This window comes from Clytia hemisphaerica, unplaced genomic scaffold (assembly GCF_902728285.1).
Source record: "Clytia hemisphaerica strain Z4C2 unplaced genomic scaffold, Clytia hemisphaerica genome assembly, whole genome shotgun sequence".
Classification (NCBI taxonomy): Eukaryota; Metazoa; Cnidaria; class Hydrozoa; order Leptothecata; family Clytiidae; genus Clytia; species Clytia hemisphaerica.
This window is the reverse complement of record NW_027103342.1, coordinates 302162-323797: the sequence shown is the minus strand read 5'-3', so window position 1 is coordinate 323797 and position 21636 is coordinate 302162. Positions and strand designations below refer to the sequence as shown.

At 34.1% G+C, this 21636-nt stretch overlaps 2 protein-coding genes across 2 annotated transcripts; one reads left to right on the top strand and one right to left on the bottom strand.

The window, feature by feature from the left end:
* The first annotated feature begins 4852 nt into the window (after window positions 1-4852).
* LOC136818672 (uncharacterized) lies at window positions 4853-19373 on the top strand. Its single transcript, XM_067074949.1, has 4 exons — window positions 4853-4945; window positions 13780-17019; window positions 17728-17785; window positions 19181-19373. Exons 1-3 carry the CDS (start codon window positions 4939-4941, stop codon window positions 17730-17732), a joined length of 3252 nt encoding a protein of 1083 aa, XP_066931050.1. The 5' UTR covers window positions 4853-4938; the 3' UTR covers window positions 17733-17785; window positions 19181-19373.
* An 896-nt stretch (window positions 19374-20269) lies between these two features.
* LOC136818467 (tRNA (guanine(6)-N2)-methyltransferase THUMP3-like) lies at window positions 20270-21015 on the bottom strand. The gene has a single exon (XM_067074804.1). It carries the CDS (start codon window positions 20993-20995, stop codon window positions 20270-20272), a length of 726 nt encoding a protein of 241 aa, XP_066930905.1. The 5' UTR covers window positions 20996-21015.
* Between the last annotated feature and the right edge of the window lie 621 nt (window positions 21016-21636).

Here is a 21636-nt window from a genome sequence, read left to right as displayed (position 1 = left end):
CAAAATTAGTCATTTGTTTCTTATAAAAAACCGTTTAGAAACAAAAATTTCATGCTCTTGAAATATTCTTTCATATTCAAGACTTCGTGAGCAAAAAACATCTAAATTTGGCTAAGAACATTGAGGCACGCTTATTAATAGTGATTCTTATAGATAAAGATGCGTTTTTTGAGCTGAAAAATTATTTTTTTACAATAATTAGCTTGAGCCATCTTTTACCTACCATAAAAATGCAAAAAATCAGAAAAAAACAATGATCCAATATTCCTAATAATCCAACAATAGTCCTAAAAACCTAAAAAATTTACCCAAAAAATCAAACTCCGTCACATTCAAGGGTTTATAGTTATGCATCTTTGTGCAAAAAAATCATAAAGAATGAAAGAGCCAATCTCGAGAAAAGCTAATACCTAAGTAATTGATAATGTGCTTATAAAAAAATATCGAATTTCGCCAGTTTTTTTATATAAAACAAGCCAAGCAACTAAAATTTCATGTCTAAACACACACATTCTTCAAAAGCAAGCCCTCATGAGCAAAAAAACATCTATCTCATAAAAAAATTGAGTAATTTGACTAAAAACATTGATGTATGCTTATTAATAGTGGTTCTTCTAGATAAACATGTGTTTGTTGAGCCAACAAAATTTTTTTGCAAAAGTCTGCTTGAGCCATCGGTATGATGATGGTACCCTACTTTCTTGCAAAAAATCAGAAAAAATTACCAGTGGATACCCCTTAAAAACCACATACCCCTTAAAACCTACAAAGTTGGGTCTTGGGTTCTCTTAACCACCAAACTTAATTTACTATTGTATAATTCACTTTTTTACAATCTTTAATATAGGTACTTTCATAAAATACCTAATTTCATGAATTTTAATTATCGCAAAGTGTCGGTAAATTCGAAGTCATTGAAATTTTTTTCAAAGATCCTTTCAAAAAATCAAGTTTTCCGGACCTAGAGATTACACAAATGAATTTAAGGTCATAACGCCGTGTCAATTCAAGACAGCCTTAAGTCCATTTTTTCCATTTTGAGATAATTGACTTTAAAGGTTGAGATGTGTTGGACTTAAGGCTACACATTTTATGTCAATGCTTCATAGAAAATAAAATTTGCACTAAAATTTAGGACTTAAGGCTGTTTATGGTTGATATATTATGGAACTTTCTAAATTCTTATTTTTTTTGAATTGCAAAATACACCTCTTTCCCATTAGAATTCTGTGGACTTAAGGCCGTTTTAGGAAAGCGTGCATGCTAAAATAGGGGGTTATGGTCTTAAGTCAATTTTCGAGAAAATGGACTTAAGTCTGTCTTGAATTGACACGGCGATAAGACCTATAATTTTTATGTTGGACGGTGAAAAAGAATGCGGCTATTATATTTTGATTTTTCCCTTGTTTTTGGAATGGATTTCTAGCAAGTATTTTATCAATTGAATCACGGTTCAGCACCTGAATTGCAATTTCACAGTTTCAATAAGTTGTGAGCAAGGGGTCAATGTTTGTAGGTTTTAAGGTGTAATAGTGTAGGTTTTAAGTTGTAATTTGATTTTAATGTACAGTTTTGAAAATATCTAGGTACCAATGATCTCATTATAGCATTACGTAGTAACGTTGCAGTGAATCACTGTTCAAAATTTGAGATCAAAAGGACTATTTTATAAAAAGTTATTCAAGAAAACCATTTTGTAGGTTTTAAGGGGTAAATAGCTAAAATTGCATTTTTTTACGAAGCAATAAAAGTTTTCTTAGCAGCTTTTACAAAAAACCAAAGAACCAAAATTCTAACGTAGCCTATACTCACCAGAAAAAGTTTCAGCCCTTACTGTTCTCTCTATCAGGATATAGGGGGTACCTTTTTTGTTGTAGGTTTTAAGGGGTATCCACTGGTAATGATCCAAAAACCCGTTTTTTAGCCGTTTTTTGGCCCAATTTTGTTTTCGAAAATCGGGCTTTGTCACATTCAAGGGTTTATAGTTACACATCTTTGTGCAAAAAATCAGAAAAAAACTAATGAGCCAATCTCGAGAAATGTTGGTAACGAACGGACGGACGGACAGACGGAGGAACGGACAGAGGTTAACAAAACGTGTAGCTTAACTAATTTTCGCGGAAACTAATATTCGCGGTCGAAAAGAAAAATCGAAAAATTGTATTTTGTGGGTTTTAATTTTCGTGGTTTTGCCCTTTTTTTGGACAATTTTCTTTCATTTTCCTAGGGATTTTTCAAACTTTCGATAAAATTGGAAAAAATTTTATTCTGCGGGTTCAAATTTTCGCGGTTTTGCCAAAAAAACCGCGAAAAAGGCTAAAATTAATTCCCAAGAAAATAAGGTAGGTTATGGAAAGAATTAATTGCATTATGATAAAACACCTATGTTACTGTACTTTTAACATGCACGAGAAAAGCATGCTCAAATCTATAATTTTACATAATATATTGTTTTATACAGTATTATTGCTCCGGCCTAGGAGCCTTTAATTCTCTCTTCCGACAATGGTTAAGACATTTTTTGTCTGTTTATCTAATCCGATGATCTATTCCGATTTAACAAAAGCGGATCACTGATTCCGATAATACTGTGATTTGATTGGCCGAAAAGTATTTAGAAAAAGATGGCTATCGAAAGTGGACTAGCTGACTGTGTAGCAAATACTGGCAAATCTCAGTGAAAAATTGATCATTTTCATCCTTATTCATGATGTTTTGGACATGATTTATGAGAAGTTTGATGGTGCGTTGTACGTTGTACTGTATACTGAATTCAAATACGAGTGTTTCTCATGATTTTATGCTGTAAAAATGATCTATTTTGGACTTTTGGACATTTTTCATGATGATATAATTTAATTGGTGGTTGTCCCTTTTGGATTTTCAAACTTGACAATGAAACTTTCAAACACACAGCCATTGATACACAGTATTTTTTGTGGTGTTATGTATCCATGGCTGAAAATGATCCTGTTTTGGACTTTGTTATTGTCGTATTCATCATCGGCTGGCGACCGTTCCTTTTGATTTTTCAAACCCGACACAGATTTTTTACAAACATATCACTATGAGAATTCAATAAAGGATACTGAAACACAGTTCCTGTGTAAATTTTAACAATATTGGAGAAATTTTCACAGTCAGACAGTGTTATGGCTGAAAATTATCATTTTTGGACTTTGTTGTAATTTCATCGCGGCTGGCGACCGTTCCTTTTGATTTTTCAAACCCGACACAGATTTTTTACAAACATATCACTATGAGAATTCAGTAAAGGATACTAAAACACAATTCCTGTGTAAATCTGAACAAGGTTGGAGAAATTTTCACACTATTATGGCTGAAAATGATCGTTTTTGGACTTTGTCGTATTTTCGTCGCGGCTGGCGACCGTTCCTTTTGATTTTTCAAACCCGACACATATTTTTTACAAACATATCACTATGAGAATTCAGTAAAGGATACTAAAACACAATTCCTGTGTAAATTTGAACAAGATTGGAGAAATTTTCACAGTATTATGGCTGAAAATGATCGCTTTTGGACTTTGTCGTAATTTTGTCGCGGCTGGCGACCGTTTAACTTTTGATTTTTCAAACCCGACACAGATTTTTTACAAACATATCACTATGAGAATTCAGTAAAGGATACTAAAACACAATTCCTGTGTAAATTTGAACAAGATCGGAGAAATTTTCACAGTGTTATAACTGAAAATGATATTTTTTGGACTTTGTCTTAATTTCATTGGCTGGGGCGACCGTTCCTTTTGAACATTTTTCAAACCCGAAACAGGTTTTTTCCAAATATAACACTATTTATTACATACACACTATTGTACCATTTTATTTGGTTTATCCTACTCTTCTCCAAGTATTATCCCAGCAGAAAAAAATAATGCTTAGCTAAAAACCCGTGGCTTAATAGATAAACTTTCGCAGGGATTAAATTTCGCTGATTTCACGGATTTGGGTGTCATCCGCGAAATTAAGTCACAATGGAAATTTGGAAAGGCCTCATCCGCGAAATATTTCTAAAGAAAACTCAAAATTTGTCAAACAAATACTTTTTGAATGTTTACTGGCATCAAAGAAGTGCTAATAATGTGTATTTCAACAACCAAAATGCACGATTTGACAGTTAAGTCACAAAATCGTGAAAATATTGCCACCCAATAATGCCACCCGCGAAATTAAGTCCCCGCAAAATTTTTAAATTTCGCGGGTAGGCCCAATCGCGAAATTAAATCCTCGCAAAGTTTATCCCATATACGAAATTTTATCCGGACAATCAAATCAACGGCGCATCATGGCTTTGCTATTGGCAAGTTTAGAAAAAATTAAATTTATTAGAACTTGGAAATATTGACTTCTAAATGTTTATCTCCTTTAGCTCCAATTTTGAACTTTTTAGTTGAGGATGAGTGGGCGGGGGATGGGCTTGGTTATTTAAGCAAGAAAGTGCATGTGTAATCACTTAAAAGAGCTAAACTTCCAGCTGGTTTATTTATTTGTTAAGATTATTTCTCATACTCGCTCTGCAATAGATTTTTTGCTTTGCTTTCTGATGTTCTGATTAGTAGTTTGTGGGCAACGTTCGAACACAACTAACTCAACAAGCTCATCTTTCACATCTTTTAATCTCTAAAGCCGGAGCTTCCAGCGCAGCTGGTTTATTATTACTCGTTTGTTTTACAAATTTTTCGTGACCTAAGTTGTCACGAAAAAGAAAATGTTTAAATACCGTTGCCAAAATCAGTCAGGCATAAATATTGAAAATAATTTTGAGCATTTTTATCTAAATATGGGCATTACGGATTACATTTTCAAGTGGCAGTTTTATATCAGCCTTTAGATAGATTCATTGTTGAAAATTCAATTTCATTGTCAGCAGATGAACCACCTTGATTACTGCAATCATTAGTGATTGACGCTAAAAATGACAGGTAAAAATTTTTTTTAGTTTTGTTTCATATCACGAAGATTGTTTTTACCTTCTGACACCTTTCCCTTAAAGAAAAACACCTCTCGGGTACCTGATAGCCGGGGGGTTGGAATAAGAATATCCTGGCTTGGAATAAGAATGTCCTGAGATAATTTGAGAGTTCTACATTGTGTTCCTGAAACAAAATACCTTTTTTGAACAGTTAGATACACGTCTTTAATAAGAACGAACTATATAAAAACCAAAATATTAAGAACAAGTTAAGAACATATTAAGACTTGCAGACTCTAAATTACCCGATTTCTTAGGAAATGGGCAAAGATACTCAGAAAATTAGGAAAATCAGAACATGTTAAAAACATTTTTAGACTTAAGGGCTCTGACCATAGTGAATTTTTAATATTTATTTTACAAAATATAAAGTTCTACTTGATGTAGCCCACAAAACTGTGGCATGTTATACATATTCTGTTAGGGCAATTATCCTGTCTGAAAATTTAAGAATCGCAATGAAAAAATTTGATGAAGAAGAAAATGAAGACTTTTGCGAGGAAGAGTATTTCAGCTTTGAAGAGCTTAGTTTCGGCGAAAAAAAAAATTTTGAAAAAATTTTTTGCGGTAGATGGTGTGTCTTTTATCGAACAAAAATATTGTTTTCGGAAAATTTTTCTGAAAGCTTATTTGCTTAAAAATCTTGAAAATAGTGCTTTTTGACCAATTTTCCATCCCAATTTTTCGAAGAAAAACAGCCATAAGTTTTGATGCATTAATTTAGAAAACTTTTCCGAAAAATTTAAAACAGTTCAATTTTTTACGGGCAGTTTGAAAAAACCTCGAAACAAAGAGGTTAATTACCCATTAAAACTTAGCATTTTTTATAAAAGAAGGCGATGCAACATATTATTAACGTCTTTTTTAAGTTCATAACGTCATTTTTACAAAAGAACCTAAAACATAACTTTTATGTTCAAATACTAAAATCAATTTTCCGACTATGTTCAGAGCCCTTAAAACTCAAAAAAAAAAAGAACATCCGAAAGCTTCAAAAATTTTGGATGTTCTTATAAAAAACGTGTACTATTGCAAATTAGGATAAAAGCGCAGGTGTTAAGTCTCAATAGGATAAAATATCTTGACTAGAATGAAATTCAACGTCTAGTTTAAATCCTAACTAAGTAGTCTATAGATTTTATCAAAAAATCAATTTGTTCTTCTATGTATCCTTACTGTTACGATTAAAAATGGCAAGCAAAACAAAAATTAGTGCACACTTAAAACAAACGGACTTTAAGTTTGAGTGAACGTGTTTCGAAAGTATTCATGCTCCTTGACACAATCAAGACGTCATATGGACACTCTCTAGCAAATGGACTTCCATTTTTAATCTTTTATGACAGGAATGCGCGTAAATATTCCTCTTTGTTAGTCAATTCTCACTATGCGCTAATAATAATATTTGGTTACAATTGATCTACTTTTTCAGCATGATTGATTTTGAGAGTAAAATCATTAGGGTCTGTGGGAAGAGGGTGTATATTGTTCAATACTCTCGGGTGCTTTTTCGTGTCAAATTTCCCGCCTGTACGCACCTTATTAGGACATGTACGTTTATTTATTCTGAAGAATTTTCCCGCCTGTACGTTTATTCCCTCCTGTACGTTTATTTATTTAGACCCAATATCGCCCAATTCATACTGCAAAAAATATGTTATTTTTTGTTCAAGTAAGACGTGTAAAAAGGCCTTTAATTACATTCGAACGTATTGTGGGAGATTTGAACTCTACTTTTAAAAAATTGGTAGATTTTTCCCTGTACGTTTATTTTAACCTGTACTTTTATCTATTTTAGCTCTGATTTCTCGCCTGTACGTTTATTAATTAAATTCCAATTTTATTTCCCCCATGTACGTTTATTTTGGTCTGTACGTTTATTAGGCACCCGAGAGTAAGTGTTCAATAGACAGCTCCAGGCTTTTAGGCCTTACGAAAATGTTACGCTGGAAACGAAGGAAAATATGACGAAGTTTTGAGGGTAATTTGGGAAAAATAGCCCGAGGTTTATTTTGACGTTTTTGGAAATTTTCCAAACAAAGTGAATTTTCCGGATGGGCGAGACCAATTTAATTTGTTGTTCTACGGGCAGATCGTTAGCAAAATATGGGTCGGTCGGTCGGTTAAATAAGAATAAATTTTTCATTTATGTAAAGTACCGAAAATGTTTTCCAAAAAATATCTGGATCAAAAATTCACTTTTTTTTTATCTTCGATGAAGATCGTAAAAAAATCTTAGTGTATGGAATGGTTTGATTTTCTAAATTTTTCAATTTCTTGAATTGATTTTCAGCTTTATTCGATTTGATTCTTACAAATAACTAGTGTGTAAAATATATTGTAGTGGAAATTCAATATTTTTTTTTTTAGCAAAAATAGTGTCGATCGGGCCCGTAGAACATCAAATTAAATTACAACTTCGGATTAATCGTACAAAACAGTGCCATCATAAAAGATTTATTATTCAAAAGTTAGATCTATTTATTATTCGCCATTCATTGTATCTTGTATAAGTCAAAACAAAAAATTCGAATTCGTGTTTAATGCATGTTTTTTTTCTGTAATACAGGCTCAGTTTTTGGTACCTAAACAATGGTTCTATTGTTTAAGAACAATAGAATGTTGAGCATAATGCGAGCCTGATATAGGAGCAGACACTTCCTTATAAAAAAACATGTATTTACACATTACAACTGATTACAATACACTATTACGCAAAAGTTGCGTGCCGATTTCAAATGCATGATACATTTGTAAAACAGTGAAAATTTATGCGGTGAAATTTAACGGCGTTACTTTTCCGGAAGCCCCAGTGGGGAAAGGAGGGGTAGAAAGTTTTCTTTCCCCGGATTTGAGTGGACAAATTTTAATTGGCCCAGCGCTAGCGATAGGGTCTTTCATTTGCAACTTTCCGTCCGTCCTTCCGCTGTCTGTCCGTCCGTTTTGGTAGAAACGGCGCTTAAAACCAGTATCACACTTTTTAATTTTGCCGTTTGGAGAGGGAAAAGGTTGCTAAAGTCGGATACTGGCTACAAAAGATATATTTTCTGATTCCGCGCTCTTTCAAAAACAATTTTCAAAACAAAACAAGATGGCGGTCGAAGCGAGGAGGTTGATTCATACTTTCTTGAACATTTTATTTGCTTTAGTGGTCAAGAGACTTTCAAACCAAAGATATTTTGTAATGGCTTTCTTTTATAAACCTTTTTCAACATTCTGCCATATCTTATAGTCTTTGCTCAAGTTTTCATAACGTTTTATGAGTGAAAATTCTACCTTAAATCACTTTTATTTTTAGTTTATTGTTTTCGAAAAGACTTTATTTTTAGGAAATAATGGCTTCTAATATAGAAATAATAATAAATAATAATAATAAATAAACTGAAATGCAGCTCATGTGTAAATTTGAATAAGATTGGAACTTTTTCCTTGATGCTACACAAGAAAACAGTCACTTCTGGATCTGTCGCTAACAACGGTCGGTCATTGGTGGGACGTGGTATGATTTTCAAACTCAACACATGATTATTAAAAGTAAGCTGATTCTGGAATTTGGTAATGGACACTAAAATGGACTTCATGTGTTAATTGGAACAAGATTGGTACTTTTTGCGTGAAAATGGTTATTTCTGGATCTGTCTCGTTTGACGATTGGTGCAGTGGCTTGATGTTTCAAATTCGACACAGAATTTCCAAGCTGATTATGGAATATGTTAGCGGAGACTAAAATGCAGCTCATGTACGTAAATTTGAACAAGATTGGGACTTTTTTCATGATTCTACACATTAAATAAAATGATCAATTCTGGATCTGTCGCATTAAACGGACGGTGGCTTGATTTTTCAAACTCGACTCACATACCGCCAACCGTCTCTAACTTGGGACGATAGGTCGAAACATGGGACTGTTGCATATCTGGTCTGTATTTTCACTTACTGTAAAATCGAAAGAGAAATCGTGTATTTTTAAATATGCCTTTCCTTAACTCAAATCAAATGACTTTGGAAGTTCGGTGAAATGGTGGCCGAATTGCCGTCCCATGTTTTTTCAGATAGTCCCAAGTTGGAGCAGTTGATGGTAATTATTTAAAGTATATAAACTGATTCTGGAATCTGTTGATGGACACTAAAATGCAGCTCATGGGTAAATTCAAACTAGATTGAACATTTCTCATGGTTGCAAGGCATAAACAGTGAAAATGGTCATTTCTGAATCTTCGCATTAACTGTTAACTCACATTAACCACATGAATTTTATTAGCTTGGATATGCAGACCATAAAAACTATTTCGCCGTCTAGTTCTTTAAAGATCATTTTTCTGGTCTATGTGAGTGCACCTACCGGGTGCCTCAGAAAAAACTTTTGACGTTTGGCGAGCCACTGAGGCCGAACAAAGTCTTGTTTAGACTCAAAACCACTTTTATTAGAAAGAGGACATGCTAACTTAAATTTTGCGGTATAACTTTTTAAGTTTGGTCAAGTAGTTGTCAAGTTATAAGCTTTTGAAGTCAAAATTCACTTTTCGAAAAGTGTAAAAACACGTAAAAAAAGGTGTATTAAATTTATGCAAATAATGAAAAAATAGCTCAGTATTTGACTTATTTAACGACTTTTACGACATAATTAATTGTTAAAATACTTTTAAAAGCAGTTTTCGTTTACAACATAGTCAATTTTTAGTAAATAGTCAGTTTTTAGAAATATTTGAAAAAAATTCTTATCGAAAACGCTTAAAAATGCTTAATATAATACCCTTTTAATAAGTCAATAGCAAGACATAGTCGAACGAACTTGACAGGAGTACTGTTAATTTTTATTTTTAAACATGTTTCAATATATTAATATCATCATCAGTAATTATTTAGTGTTCTAAAAATAAATAAAAATTAGGTTATTAAAAGTGCAAGTAAAATGATAAAATGAGACGAAGTATAAGGACAAAATCAAAATAATCAAACTATCAAATTAACTTTTCAACGTTTTCTGGATATTCAGGACACCTCTTAAACGTTCATTCCATAAGTACTCCCTTTCAGACAAAGAGTACTTTCCTCTAGAGTACATGTTTTCAAGGTACTGAACTGAGAAGTCAGTTTTCTCTTTACCAACACTACAAGTTTTTGAGTGTTCCAAAACTGCCGAGGTTCGTGATTTTTGGAAATGTTCCTTAAACCTTTGACCAAATTTTGTGGTAGTTTTACCAACATAGAGTGATAAGCACGAGCACGAATACAATAGATACCACAGTTTGAACACGATAAGAACTGTCAACAGGATAACTACGACCATTGGTTGGTGATTCAATATGACTATTTTCGTTACGAATATCGTTGGAGCAAACAACACAACGCCGAGAACAAGCTTGTGGAAAGTTACTTTTGATATGGTTTTGAAACAAGAGACTACCGATTGAAGAACCGTTACATTTTACAATATCAAGTTTAATTTGATGATGACTGAGGGTTTTGTTGATACGACTAGCAAAGCGTTCAACTGTTTTTTCATATGATGTACCTGAGAGAATGACCCATCTAACAGCATTAACTTCGGTTTCTGAACGTCCAGTAGGGGTAAGGTTTCTCTGGAGGGTATGAGCTTGTTGTAAGATGTTATCCACCATTTGCGGACAATATCCAGAATTGATACATCTTTCTCTCAATTTTTCAACGGCTTGAAGGAAATCACAGTCTCTAGAGCATAGGCGGCGGAGTCTGAGTAGCTGACTTTTTACAATACCTTTAAAGCAGTGGCTAGGGTGCGCTGATCCGAACTTAACAAAGGAGTTGGATGCTGTTTGTTTGCGAAATTCACGGGTATGGAACTGGCCGTTTTTGATGAAAATTTCAATGTCGAGTAGGTGGATAGATTCTGAAGATATTTCATGGGTAAGAAAAAGATCAAATTTGTTGAATTGTCTATTCAAGAGTTCAAAGAATTCACGAAAATCTTCTTTCCCAAGAAAAACTCCTCCACAGTCATCAATGAATCTTTTCCACAATTTCAAATTTTGATCAAACGTTGCTTTAAAGTCTGGGTTGGAATTCAGTAAGTCTCTCATGATATAGCTCAGAAAGATATTTGCCAGTGGACACAATGCTTACCACCGGTAGGGATACCTTTATTCAAAATGTAAAATTTATTGTCCCAAATGATTTGTTGATTTTCAAGGGTGTAAATGATCAAATCTAATAAGCTTGATTTAATTTCAAAGGACCAAGTCGTACATTTATCAAAACAGTCCATTAAGGCGATTCTCAGATATTCAAATTTTACTGAGGGGTACAATGCTTGGACGTCAATTCCAAACAAAATCAAATCTGTAAAATCCCATGACTCATTTCTAGCAACGTTGTTCAATTCATCAAAGTCAATCAAGATAGTGGTCGAGTCTTTTGTGTATTCAAATTTACCATACACTTTCGATAGAGGTGTGAGAAATGCCTCTAGCCAGCATTGGGCACGAGACATCTAACATGATGACATACCTACGACAAGACGGGCAGGAATTCTGAGGCTAACTTCATTCGGTTTGATGTTCCGCAATTCTTCGATATCTAACTTATGAGCTTTAAGTAGGGGGTAGATATATGGTGTAGGCTGTTGAACAAAACATTCATTGGAATCAATTGCACGAGTATCTTTTCTAGTACCGTCCTTGTTTTTCAAATTGCCCTTGGCACCCCCAGGAAGGATACCGGTTACTGCTGTTAATTCATTTCTCGTAATAAAATCAACTTTATAAAGTTCTGTCATTTTTTGGTCAACAAATCTTCTATTTTCTTCCCAGTTGGATGATTGGTTGGGGCATAATTCTGCTATTTTTGTTATGTTCGTTTCTTCAATTATCTTACGCTGCTCAAAATCAATGATGAGTATCAGATTTCCTTTATCAACCTTTCTGATATCAATAATCTTTTGTTTGACTAATAATTTCAGTTCTGAGAGTGCGTTGCGGAGCACTTTCGGTAGATTATCATTTCTTGCTTTCTTTTTTGAACGAGCAAGATTTATACATTTTTGATTCAGTTCATCAATTTCTTTATGAAGCTGCTTTGTGACACCGTTATGCAGGTCTCTCTCTCGAGGTTGTGAATACTTCAAATTACGTGGTATACGTTTATCCCTGGTAAAATTATCATGTGTATCATTTATTCTTGCTCATTCACCGTATTGGTATAGTTGTTGTTACTTTCATCCTGCGTTTCTGTCAATCTCTCGTCAAGGTCGCCTATTCGATCCATAGCACGAAAACCTTCTAAGATAAGGATTTCCTCCTCTTTGATGTTGTTAGTTGATGAAGGAATAAAACCTGATCCTAAGGATAACAAAACCTTTTGATGATACGTTATGTCTGTGCTCGAAAGGTTTATGACAGAATTCAGTCCATCATTCACAAAATACTTTTTAAATTTCCTCATTTTAAAACGTTCTCTTGATTTACGATTTCTTTCTTTCGTTCGATTCACGTTCTGGCTACGGTTAGGTTTCGGTAAATGTTTGTTTCTCAAAAACGATATTTTGCCCTTGAGTCTCGTAGATAAAGTTTTAAAAGTTTGATTGTTTAAGATTTCAAGTCTGGTGATGTTGCGTTCAGCTGAAAGTTCAGATATAGTAATGTCCATTTTACGACGTCTCAAGTTTTGGATAGCCAACAAGCTTCGATGATGAATCATACTTTCATCCGTAATTTCCTTTGGATATGGAGCACCAATAGACGGGCTAACCAGTTGGTAAGTTCCAAGAGTTGCAAGGTATTGGCTGATGGCTGATAGACGTGACACTTCCGATAAATTAGATGTTTCCATACTTTTGTTAATGTTTTGAAGCGACCAATAGGTGAATTCAGTACATGTATTTTGGGGTCAAAGCTTCTCCACGATAAACAGCCAAGTGACTATGGTTCCCAGCGAACTGGTGAATAATAATAAGTCAATAGCAAGACATAGTCGAACGAACTTGACAGGAGTAATGTTAATTTTTATTTTTAAACATGTTTCAATATATTAATATCATCATCAGTAATTATTTAGTGTATAATACCCTTTTATTACGTGTTTTTCACACTTTTCGAAAAGTGAATTTTAACTTCAAAAGCTTATAACTTGACAACTACTTGACCAAACTTAAAAAGTTATACCGCAAAATTTAAGTTAGACTATCCTCTTTCTAATAAAAATGGTTTTGAGTTCAAAAAAAGACTTTGCTTGGCCTCAGCGGCTCGCCAAACGTCCAAAGATTTTTCTGAGGCACCCGGTAATTCCTTAAAAAGTGCCCACTCACTAAGCAGAATATTCAGGGAATTTTTTCATATTTTTCTGTGGGCGCGCATAATTAATGGAAAAAGCTGACCTTGTGAAAAAAGATGAACAAATGAAAATGAAAACACAGGCTCATTTCTAAACAAAATGGCCGCTGGAAAGGAGCCTTTTTAAAATGTGGCTGATGTTTTGATGTAGTTTAGAGTAGTTTTGAAAGTTTTTTGTCTTTTTTTCTGTCTTCATTTTGATCCATGTCAACGGGGTCATACATTTGCTGTTTTGCACGCTTGTTTTCAACACGTTACTTTTCGCTGGGCCTTCACGCCCAACGGGCTTCTGGTGTTTTTAATTAAACATGTTGATATGAACTTACGCCACCTTAAAAAAACTGTTGACACATTCTTCTTTTGAAGGAGAAAAAATATGCACTTAGGATTTTGTCAATGAGAAAGAAATCACCTCATACTGAGTTTGAGTCATAAATACATTTCTGAAGGAAACAATCTTTTTCATTCGACATTTCAGGTGGGATAACCCGGACGATACTTTTGTGTTGCATCATTATCTTATGGTTCTGGCCAAGAATGGAGGTGACAGCTGTCAATAGCGTTTCAATCTCTTGTTACCTTTTTTGCCATGGTAACCCTCCTCATGAATGCAAATGTGACAAATCAATACTAACTCTCTCAGGCACCAACATATTCCGATCAAGTGGAACTCGACTGGTTACAAATTTCCCTGAATTTGAAGATGCCCAACAAATTCACGGATTGATAATAAATGCAGGTTACAATGCATTATGTGTAAAGAGTGACGATCATTCGGCTTGTCAAAAACCCTCCGATAAAAATAAACCATTTATTATTGACCCGACAACTAAATTCTTCAACTATTTTGATGATTTGAAGATCGTTGCTAATCGTGATGGTGTGTTTACAATGGCTTACGTTTCAAATGCATTTCTGGCGAAATTCCAGCTTAAAAGCTTCAAATATTACAATGCCAATGAGAAAGCAGATGCTGTAGAAATTGGTTCTATTTGCCCAACCCCAAGCCACTCGGACATTGACATCTTTATTCGATGTAGATCAAAACGACTCATTTTGAACATGCCAAAAGTTCCCGCAGAAAAAACAATGCAAGGACTCATTGAGGTCGATTATAAGGTACCCAATGGAAACATTGAATGGAAATACTACCATACCATGGGTTCAATACAAACTTGTACGCTATCGATTCAATTGGCGAAGAAATCTGATGACTTCTGGTCATTTGTCCCCACAGAAATGCTCCGGGAAAACAAAATTAAATCGTTTACGATCCAGATCGACTATTTGGACCAATCGTCAACTGAAAAGTTGGTATTTGATGAGGTCGTAGATTTTAAGGGCAAAGCCAACTTGGTATGGCTAGATAGAGCAGAATTTGAAACAATTGAAGGATTTCCTGATATCTTTCCTAGTGAAAAAAAGCAAAACTCGGATGAACATACGATCACTTTAAATTACGTCATTGTCAACTTGAGAGACGCCTTAAATGAAATGGTGTATGAAGCGGTGGAGAATGAGGGAGTCCGTCCAAAGTTCGTCATCAATACTCAAGTCCTTATTTGGAAAGATGTGTTGAAATATAAGATCCATGAACTGCAGATCAACTATCGAGTCTTAATGTACCAAAAAGGTTCCAAGTTATTTGTGGTGAATCCAAAGCCGACAGACACAAATTCTGGAGTGTCTTTCAATGTTTTGCCAATGGACCTGAAGAGCATGTACGAGATCATGTTAGCCATTGCAATGATGGGGAAACCATCTTTTTTCCATAATAGTGCACAAAGGAAAGCAAAGCGGATAATGCTGAAGAAATTCGTCAAAAGTCTCAAGGAGTTCGTACCTTCAGAGTTGGCTATTCAAAATTCAAACTACCAAACGTTTTTCAAGACGGATGCTTTCATGAAGAAAACTCAACTCTTTCAATTCCTGGAGCGTCAAGCACAGAAAACATCTTTAGTGCCAAGACTATCAAAGAGCATATACAAGGAAAAGACTATCTTCTTGCAACAACTTGGAGAAAACCTGGGACAAAAAGATAGATTCAAATACTTTAAGGAAGGTCAAAAATCGCTTATGATGATATCAAAAATGAAAACAACTACTCAACGTCTCATAGTTATAAAAGAATTGGAAGAGTTGCTCACTAATCATGCCAAACAGAAGGAATTGGTCGGCCAGTACCAAAGGAAAAGGAGGCAATACGAAAATGAAGTCAAATCAGAAGAATCAGAATTCAAGAAAGGGGTGAAGAGACGCGAGACCGAGGCTTATGTTGAAGCTGCGTTTACAATACTAGATATAGCTTTTAGTGCGTTTAGTGGAAAATTTGTAGACCCCGGAAAACTCCTAGAAACAATCAGTCGACTACACAAACTCGCAAACACGCTGAAAGCAATCAAGAGAACCATTACAAAGATTAAAGACATGGGGAAAATAACCAATGATCAATTCAAAAACCACTTTGCGGGTTGGCAAAAAACAAGTGAATTTGCAGGCGAATTTCTGAAAACGACTCAATCTGTAAAAGTTGCAAAAGATGGATTCAATCCAGGAGAAATGGATGCTTTGCTTGGCAAAGTATTGGAGGTTGACCCTTCAGATCTACTGGAATGGGATGTTGCAATCAAAGATGTCGAAACTATGATGGACTCAAGCCTAACAGCTGAAGTTTCTGAAACCAATAACTATAAGAAGGCTTTACTGAGAATGATGACTGCTGGAAGAGCAGAAACAGAGGCAATACTCATGAAATCCAAAATTGAAGCAAACATTGTATTGAAAATATTCGAGAAAAAAAATTATGAAAATGAAGAAGCCGAAATTGTTCATCTTTCTGCGAAAATGGATCGAGGAGTTACAAAAGATCTCTTTGATGACAATTATGAGTTGGCAATGCTTCAATACAGATTGGAGATGTTTTTCCACCTGATTGACTACTGCGATGCTTCTTTTTACTATAGTTTGACTCCATGCACAAGCTACACTAATTTCCAATACCATAGCAGCCTGGATGAGATCATTCATTTGACTAACAAGATGCTGGTTGAAGATGTTGACAATCTGAATGATTTGTACCCTCCACCTCAATCGTTCTTCGACAAGAAAATCGAATTCACCTGGTCACATCGACAATGCAGCAAATTCTACCAATTATTCAAGCAACAAAAAACACCTCTTACAGATTTTCAAAAAGGTCTTAGAAATGGTTGTCTAAAATCTAAAATTGCTGAGCTGATGGATGACGAAGAAGATCATTCATTCACTTTCAATGTTCCCTTGCATCACGAACAATTCAACATTTTCGATAGAGTTCGTATTGATGAGGTGAAAATCTTCATGCGTGGTGCTAAAACGAGATCCGGAATGCTGACAGTCAATATAGAGAGTTCTGGCCTTTACCAAGACGTGATGGATGGGCAGAATTTCACATTCTCTGGTGAAATATGGTCACGGACATTTCGTTATAACCTTTCATCAAACACCAATGACCAGTTCGAAATCAAAGGGGATATACATCAAAGTTATAAAGATGTTTTTAGTCGTCCAACTCCGTTTACCCATTGGATGGTTACTGTCCCAAAAATACACAACGAAGGCTTGGATCTTAAGGATGTTACGAAGATTGAAATCTTGTTTTCTGGACAACTGATGGTTTCACGTTCGCCCGCGAGAGAAGCACCCGAAATTCCTAATTTTGAAGAAATATTATCAAAAGGTAATGCAGAATTGTTTTTTGTTTTTAAACATGTGTATTGGTGTAAGCGCCCTTAGCGAGTTTATTGTTTTCAGCTTTTAACACATTTTTATAAGCAGCTCGAATTTTCGGGTCGGCCCGGCGTTCCTTAGCATTCTAGTTTTTTTTTTCTAAATTTTTGAGATCTTTTATTAAAGTCTGTCCAGATATAATTGGCAGTGGAAACAAGAATGCCTGTAACTTTTGATAGTCAAAATATCATTATGGAATTTTTTTGCTTGTTTTAGAGAAGCAAAAGCGCTATATTTGAATGTATTTTTGGTTGAAAAATTCGCGATTTTTAGTGGTTAAATTTGCGATTGCAAAAATTGAGCTTTTTTTCTACTTATGCTATAACGTTCATCTTTACATCAGTGGTAGTTCAACCTTAGGTTAAAAAGTTTGTTAAATTTCAAGGCAAACAGAAAAGTCCTTCGGAAAATATAGGACCCGAAATACCCCTTGGTAGCACTTTTCTGTGAAATATCAAATCTCCAACCTATTACTAAAAGTTACAGGCATTCTTGTTTCCACTGCCAATTATATCTGGACAGACTTTAGGTCAAGTGCTATAATAAAAGAAAAATTAGCCCACCAGAAATAAGTTTAATTAATTAGTACGGGACACTTATAAATACTTGCAAGAAAGTTCGTACTCCTTGTAATATAAAATTATTTTCATTTATTCAGGATGATGATGGACGTAAAAATGACACTGTATCTGCTGCTGCTGCAAAAGCTGAAAATTGTAAGTTCTCAATAAATCTTTTACGGTAATAACCACAGTTATTTTAGGAGAATGGATTTTCAGAAAATAGTATGCTTTAAAGGAGACTATATTAAAAGATTATAGCATTACCGTTTCGTGTCCTCTTACGACTGCAATTTGTATGCTAGCGCTTCGTGGTTATTTGATGTCAGTAAAACTTAAATAGCCGCACATTTGAAAAATATTTTTCAGGCCTTTAAATTTCGGGTTATTTTAAAAAGCATGGTACCCCAATTGGTGCACCAATTGTGGTACTTGTTGGAGTACCACTTTCTGTCCTTAATTTTGTTAAATGACACTTAATTTCATTATAATATGGTGCTACAATCTTTCATTGATGATTTAATAAAGTTAGATTTAAGATTGTCACAAAAATTTTGTCACAATTGCCGTTTTCCGACACGAAGTGAAAATCTACTGCTTTTTAATTAAATCAGCCGCCATCTTGCTTTTCTCCTTTCCTACTTCAAAAATTTACAGACCAGAATAAGTAAGACCAGAATAAATTCAGTAACCAAACCAAACAGTAACCAAACCAAACAGTATTCCAATCCAGTAACCAACATCGTATTATAGCTTAAAATCAGGAGAATTGTAAGGTACTGGCTAGTAACATCTTGTTAATATCTTTTCTTTTTACATGTCATAATGCTGACAAAAAATGACACTTTCTTGCAAAAATATTTTGAAAATATTGAAATATAATAATCGTAAGTCAAATTCCTCCAAAAAGATTTATTATACTGAAAGTGATGCTCATTGTACAAAAGGATACAAATTGACAGTCATTTTAGCCTTGGAAAATCTGTAGAGATGCTTTTAGAGCAAGAAAAGCAGTGACATTTTCTTTTATCATTTTTATCACTAAATTGACACTTTCTACCAAAAATTTTGATGACATCATAAAATACAATAGTTCTAAGGTTGCCTTGATTAAGAATTACATATATACTCAATATGGTGCAGGAAATATAATTGGATATGAATTGACATTAGGAAGAAGTCTTTGATTCTCTAAAACACGTGTTTTAAGGCAAACGAGCATGAACACATATTATATTATTTGTATTACATGTTATTATTACATGTATTAATTATATATATCACTCTAAATTTATTTTTAAAAGCGTATGTTATTCTTTTTCACACGATTTAATTCTGGTCAGTAAATTAAATGGGTACCCCAATGAGTACCCCAATTGTTGCACCAATTGGGGTACCATGCTTTTTAAAATAACCCTTAAATTTCTATTGGGAGTCGATTTCACGTATATAAACCAAATTTGTAAAATCCGAAAAAGTTAATTTTTGTCGAATTCAATATCATTTTTAAACTAACTGAAATAATGAACGATTTTTAATTTTCTGTTATAGGATTAGCGCTGATGATTTTGGAAAGACTTAAAAGTATAGATAAATTTCTCAATGATATTTCAATAGTTTCTTTATAAATAACCTTATTATCTACTTCATCATTATTATCAAACTATATTATCCAGCATTTATTAGATCTTGAAATAATTTATAAAATTATTTAACTATGAAACAAATTCTAATGTATCAATTTATTTCATTTCCTCGGTAAAGTTTTCCTCTACTACTGGTTTCGAAAGTAATTTATCTTCAACCATAAATTCCCTGACCAGGTCATTCGGACCCTCACTTTTTTGGGCGAGAAACTTTTTTTTTGGCGAATGGCAGGGTAAATTGTTCTTTTTTTGACTTGCTATGGGCTTTTTAACCCTTTGCGTGCCGTTACCTTGTTTTTGTACCCCAATCCATTTGCCGAGGGGTAATTTTTTTTAGTAACCTGATTTGCCGATGTCGTATATATACGACATGCAAATTTTAACTCGTGTTGCCGCATGTCGTATATATACGACAAGGATATTTTATTTCTATTTGCCAATGTTTGACATTTGTATTTGACATTTGTTTTATATATATTTTATGATAGACTAAAATAAACCTGAAATAAATCTTTTGAGCACTTATATACTTTCACTACTACTATGGATTTTTTTATGTCGGATATATACGACATTGGCAAATAAGAAAACCATTTTCCTAAAAGCTGATTTCTCGGCAATAGAACTCACTCTTTTTTAAAGGCCTCGGCAATTAGGTAAAAAAAATTGATGTCGGATATATCCGACATTGGCAAGTAGACTGAAAATTTGCATGTCGGATATATACGACATCGGCACGGAAAGGGTTAAACAAGAAATATAATCTTTTCAATATGACTTTTAAATGCAATGACTTGATGTTTTTACAGTATACAGAATGTGCAGATGAGTGATGTTTTCTTTTAATTTATTTTTCGAAACGACAGCAGAGCAGTCAAGTCTACTGATTTCTGTATCTCCAGGCCAATGTCTCTAGAAATTAAAACCAAACGTATGACTTATAGATTTTGCTTCAGACTACTAATTTGGAGCTTTAAACTTATAAAAAGGAGCACTAACCTGGTTTTGCTTGTGAAGACTTCAAGAGACAGTACGAGATGTTTGGCTTTAACGTTGTTGGTCCAAAATGGGTAATATTTCTCAGCGATTGTGATTCTTTTGTCAACTGTATACCGACAGAGATGAAGTTATCAACTATGTAAACAACAACCTCCAAATCGAAATTTTTCAAATCAACTTTCCAATGAAAATGATCATTTACTCCGCCACCAAGGTGACAGGCACTTTCCATAGATGAGAAGACATGGGTTCCAGTGCGAGTAGCCGTAGCCCTAAATCTCAGATTTTCTCTTTCAGTGAGTGGTGTTATAGTGTTGTAGTCTATATTGAGATCATTCTTTGACTCACCATCTGGTTGCTTTCTTTTCCTACTTACAGGGTCCAAACCGCCATTATTTTGTTTGAATAATCTAAAACGCTTCCAAGTTTCCAAAGCTTTAGTCCAATCAATTTCAGCTGGTAATTTTGTAAGTTCAGCAAATATCTCCTCTTTGGATTGGTCAGCTTTGAAAAAATCTTCTAAATCTGCAACCACAACCCAGTAATGGTGCACAGAACGCAATTCAGCAAGATCTTGAACTTTTTCAATTTCAATATTAAATGCAACTCTACCACGTACATCACGCTTAGCATCTAGGTTGAGCTTTTCCTTACATTCATTTAATGCTACAGATTCGAATCCAGGAATTGTTGAACACACTATCTTGACTGTTTCAGCCATGGTTTGCTATTTTTTGTTATCTTCCTAAATGTTAAAACAGTTTATTCAAAAGTTTTTTCCTCATAACAAAAAAAACACTTCATTGTAGTACAGTTAGGATAATCAGTTAAGAGCAAAAAAGGTGATAATTTTGGAAGGAAAATTGATATTACAGTAACAGTTTAAACTGAGAGGAGACAGGGTCTTCAGGGTCTGAAATTTTGATAGTCTCAATCCCAAAATAAGGCGAGTACACTATTGTTGGTAAACCCAGTAGGTTATTCTATATAGTAGATAAAAAACGGGCAGGTCTAAAACGCCTAATACTTACTACCTAATACTTACTACCTAATACTTACTACCTAATACTTAATATTTACTATATGGGCCAAATTGAAAAGTCGTCAACCAAAACACAAAATCAAAAATCTTACAAACAAAATAAGTAACTGTGATTTTTTATTTAAATAACCCTTAAATTTTCCAATTTCAACTTTTAAATCAACCGAGTCGCACTTTTAGACTCTGTAAGCAGGTGATTTTATCGAGACACAACTAGTGAGGTTTGTCACGGAAGGACAAGTGTTAAAATATAATGGACCTTCTTTTGAATAATAAAATGATTAATCAAAAATGAAATGTTGTTTTAAAACAAGTACATA

What these genes read in the sequence shown, in the direction of transcription:
- LOC136818467 (XM_067074804.1), bottom strand. Translation starts at nt 20,995, where the DNA reads ATGGCTGAAACAGTCAAGATAGTGTGTTCAACAATTCCTGGATTCGAA.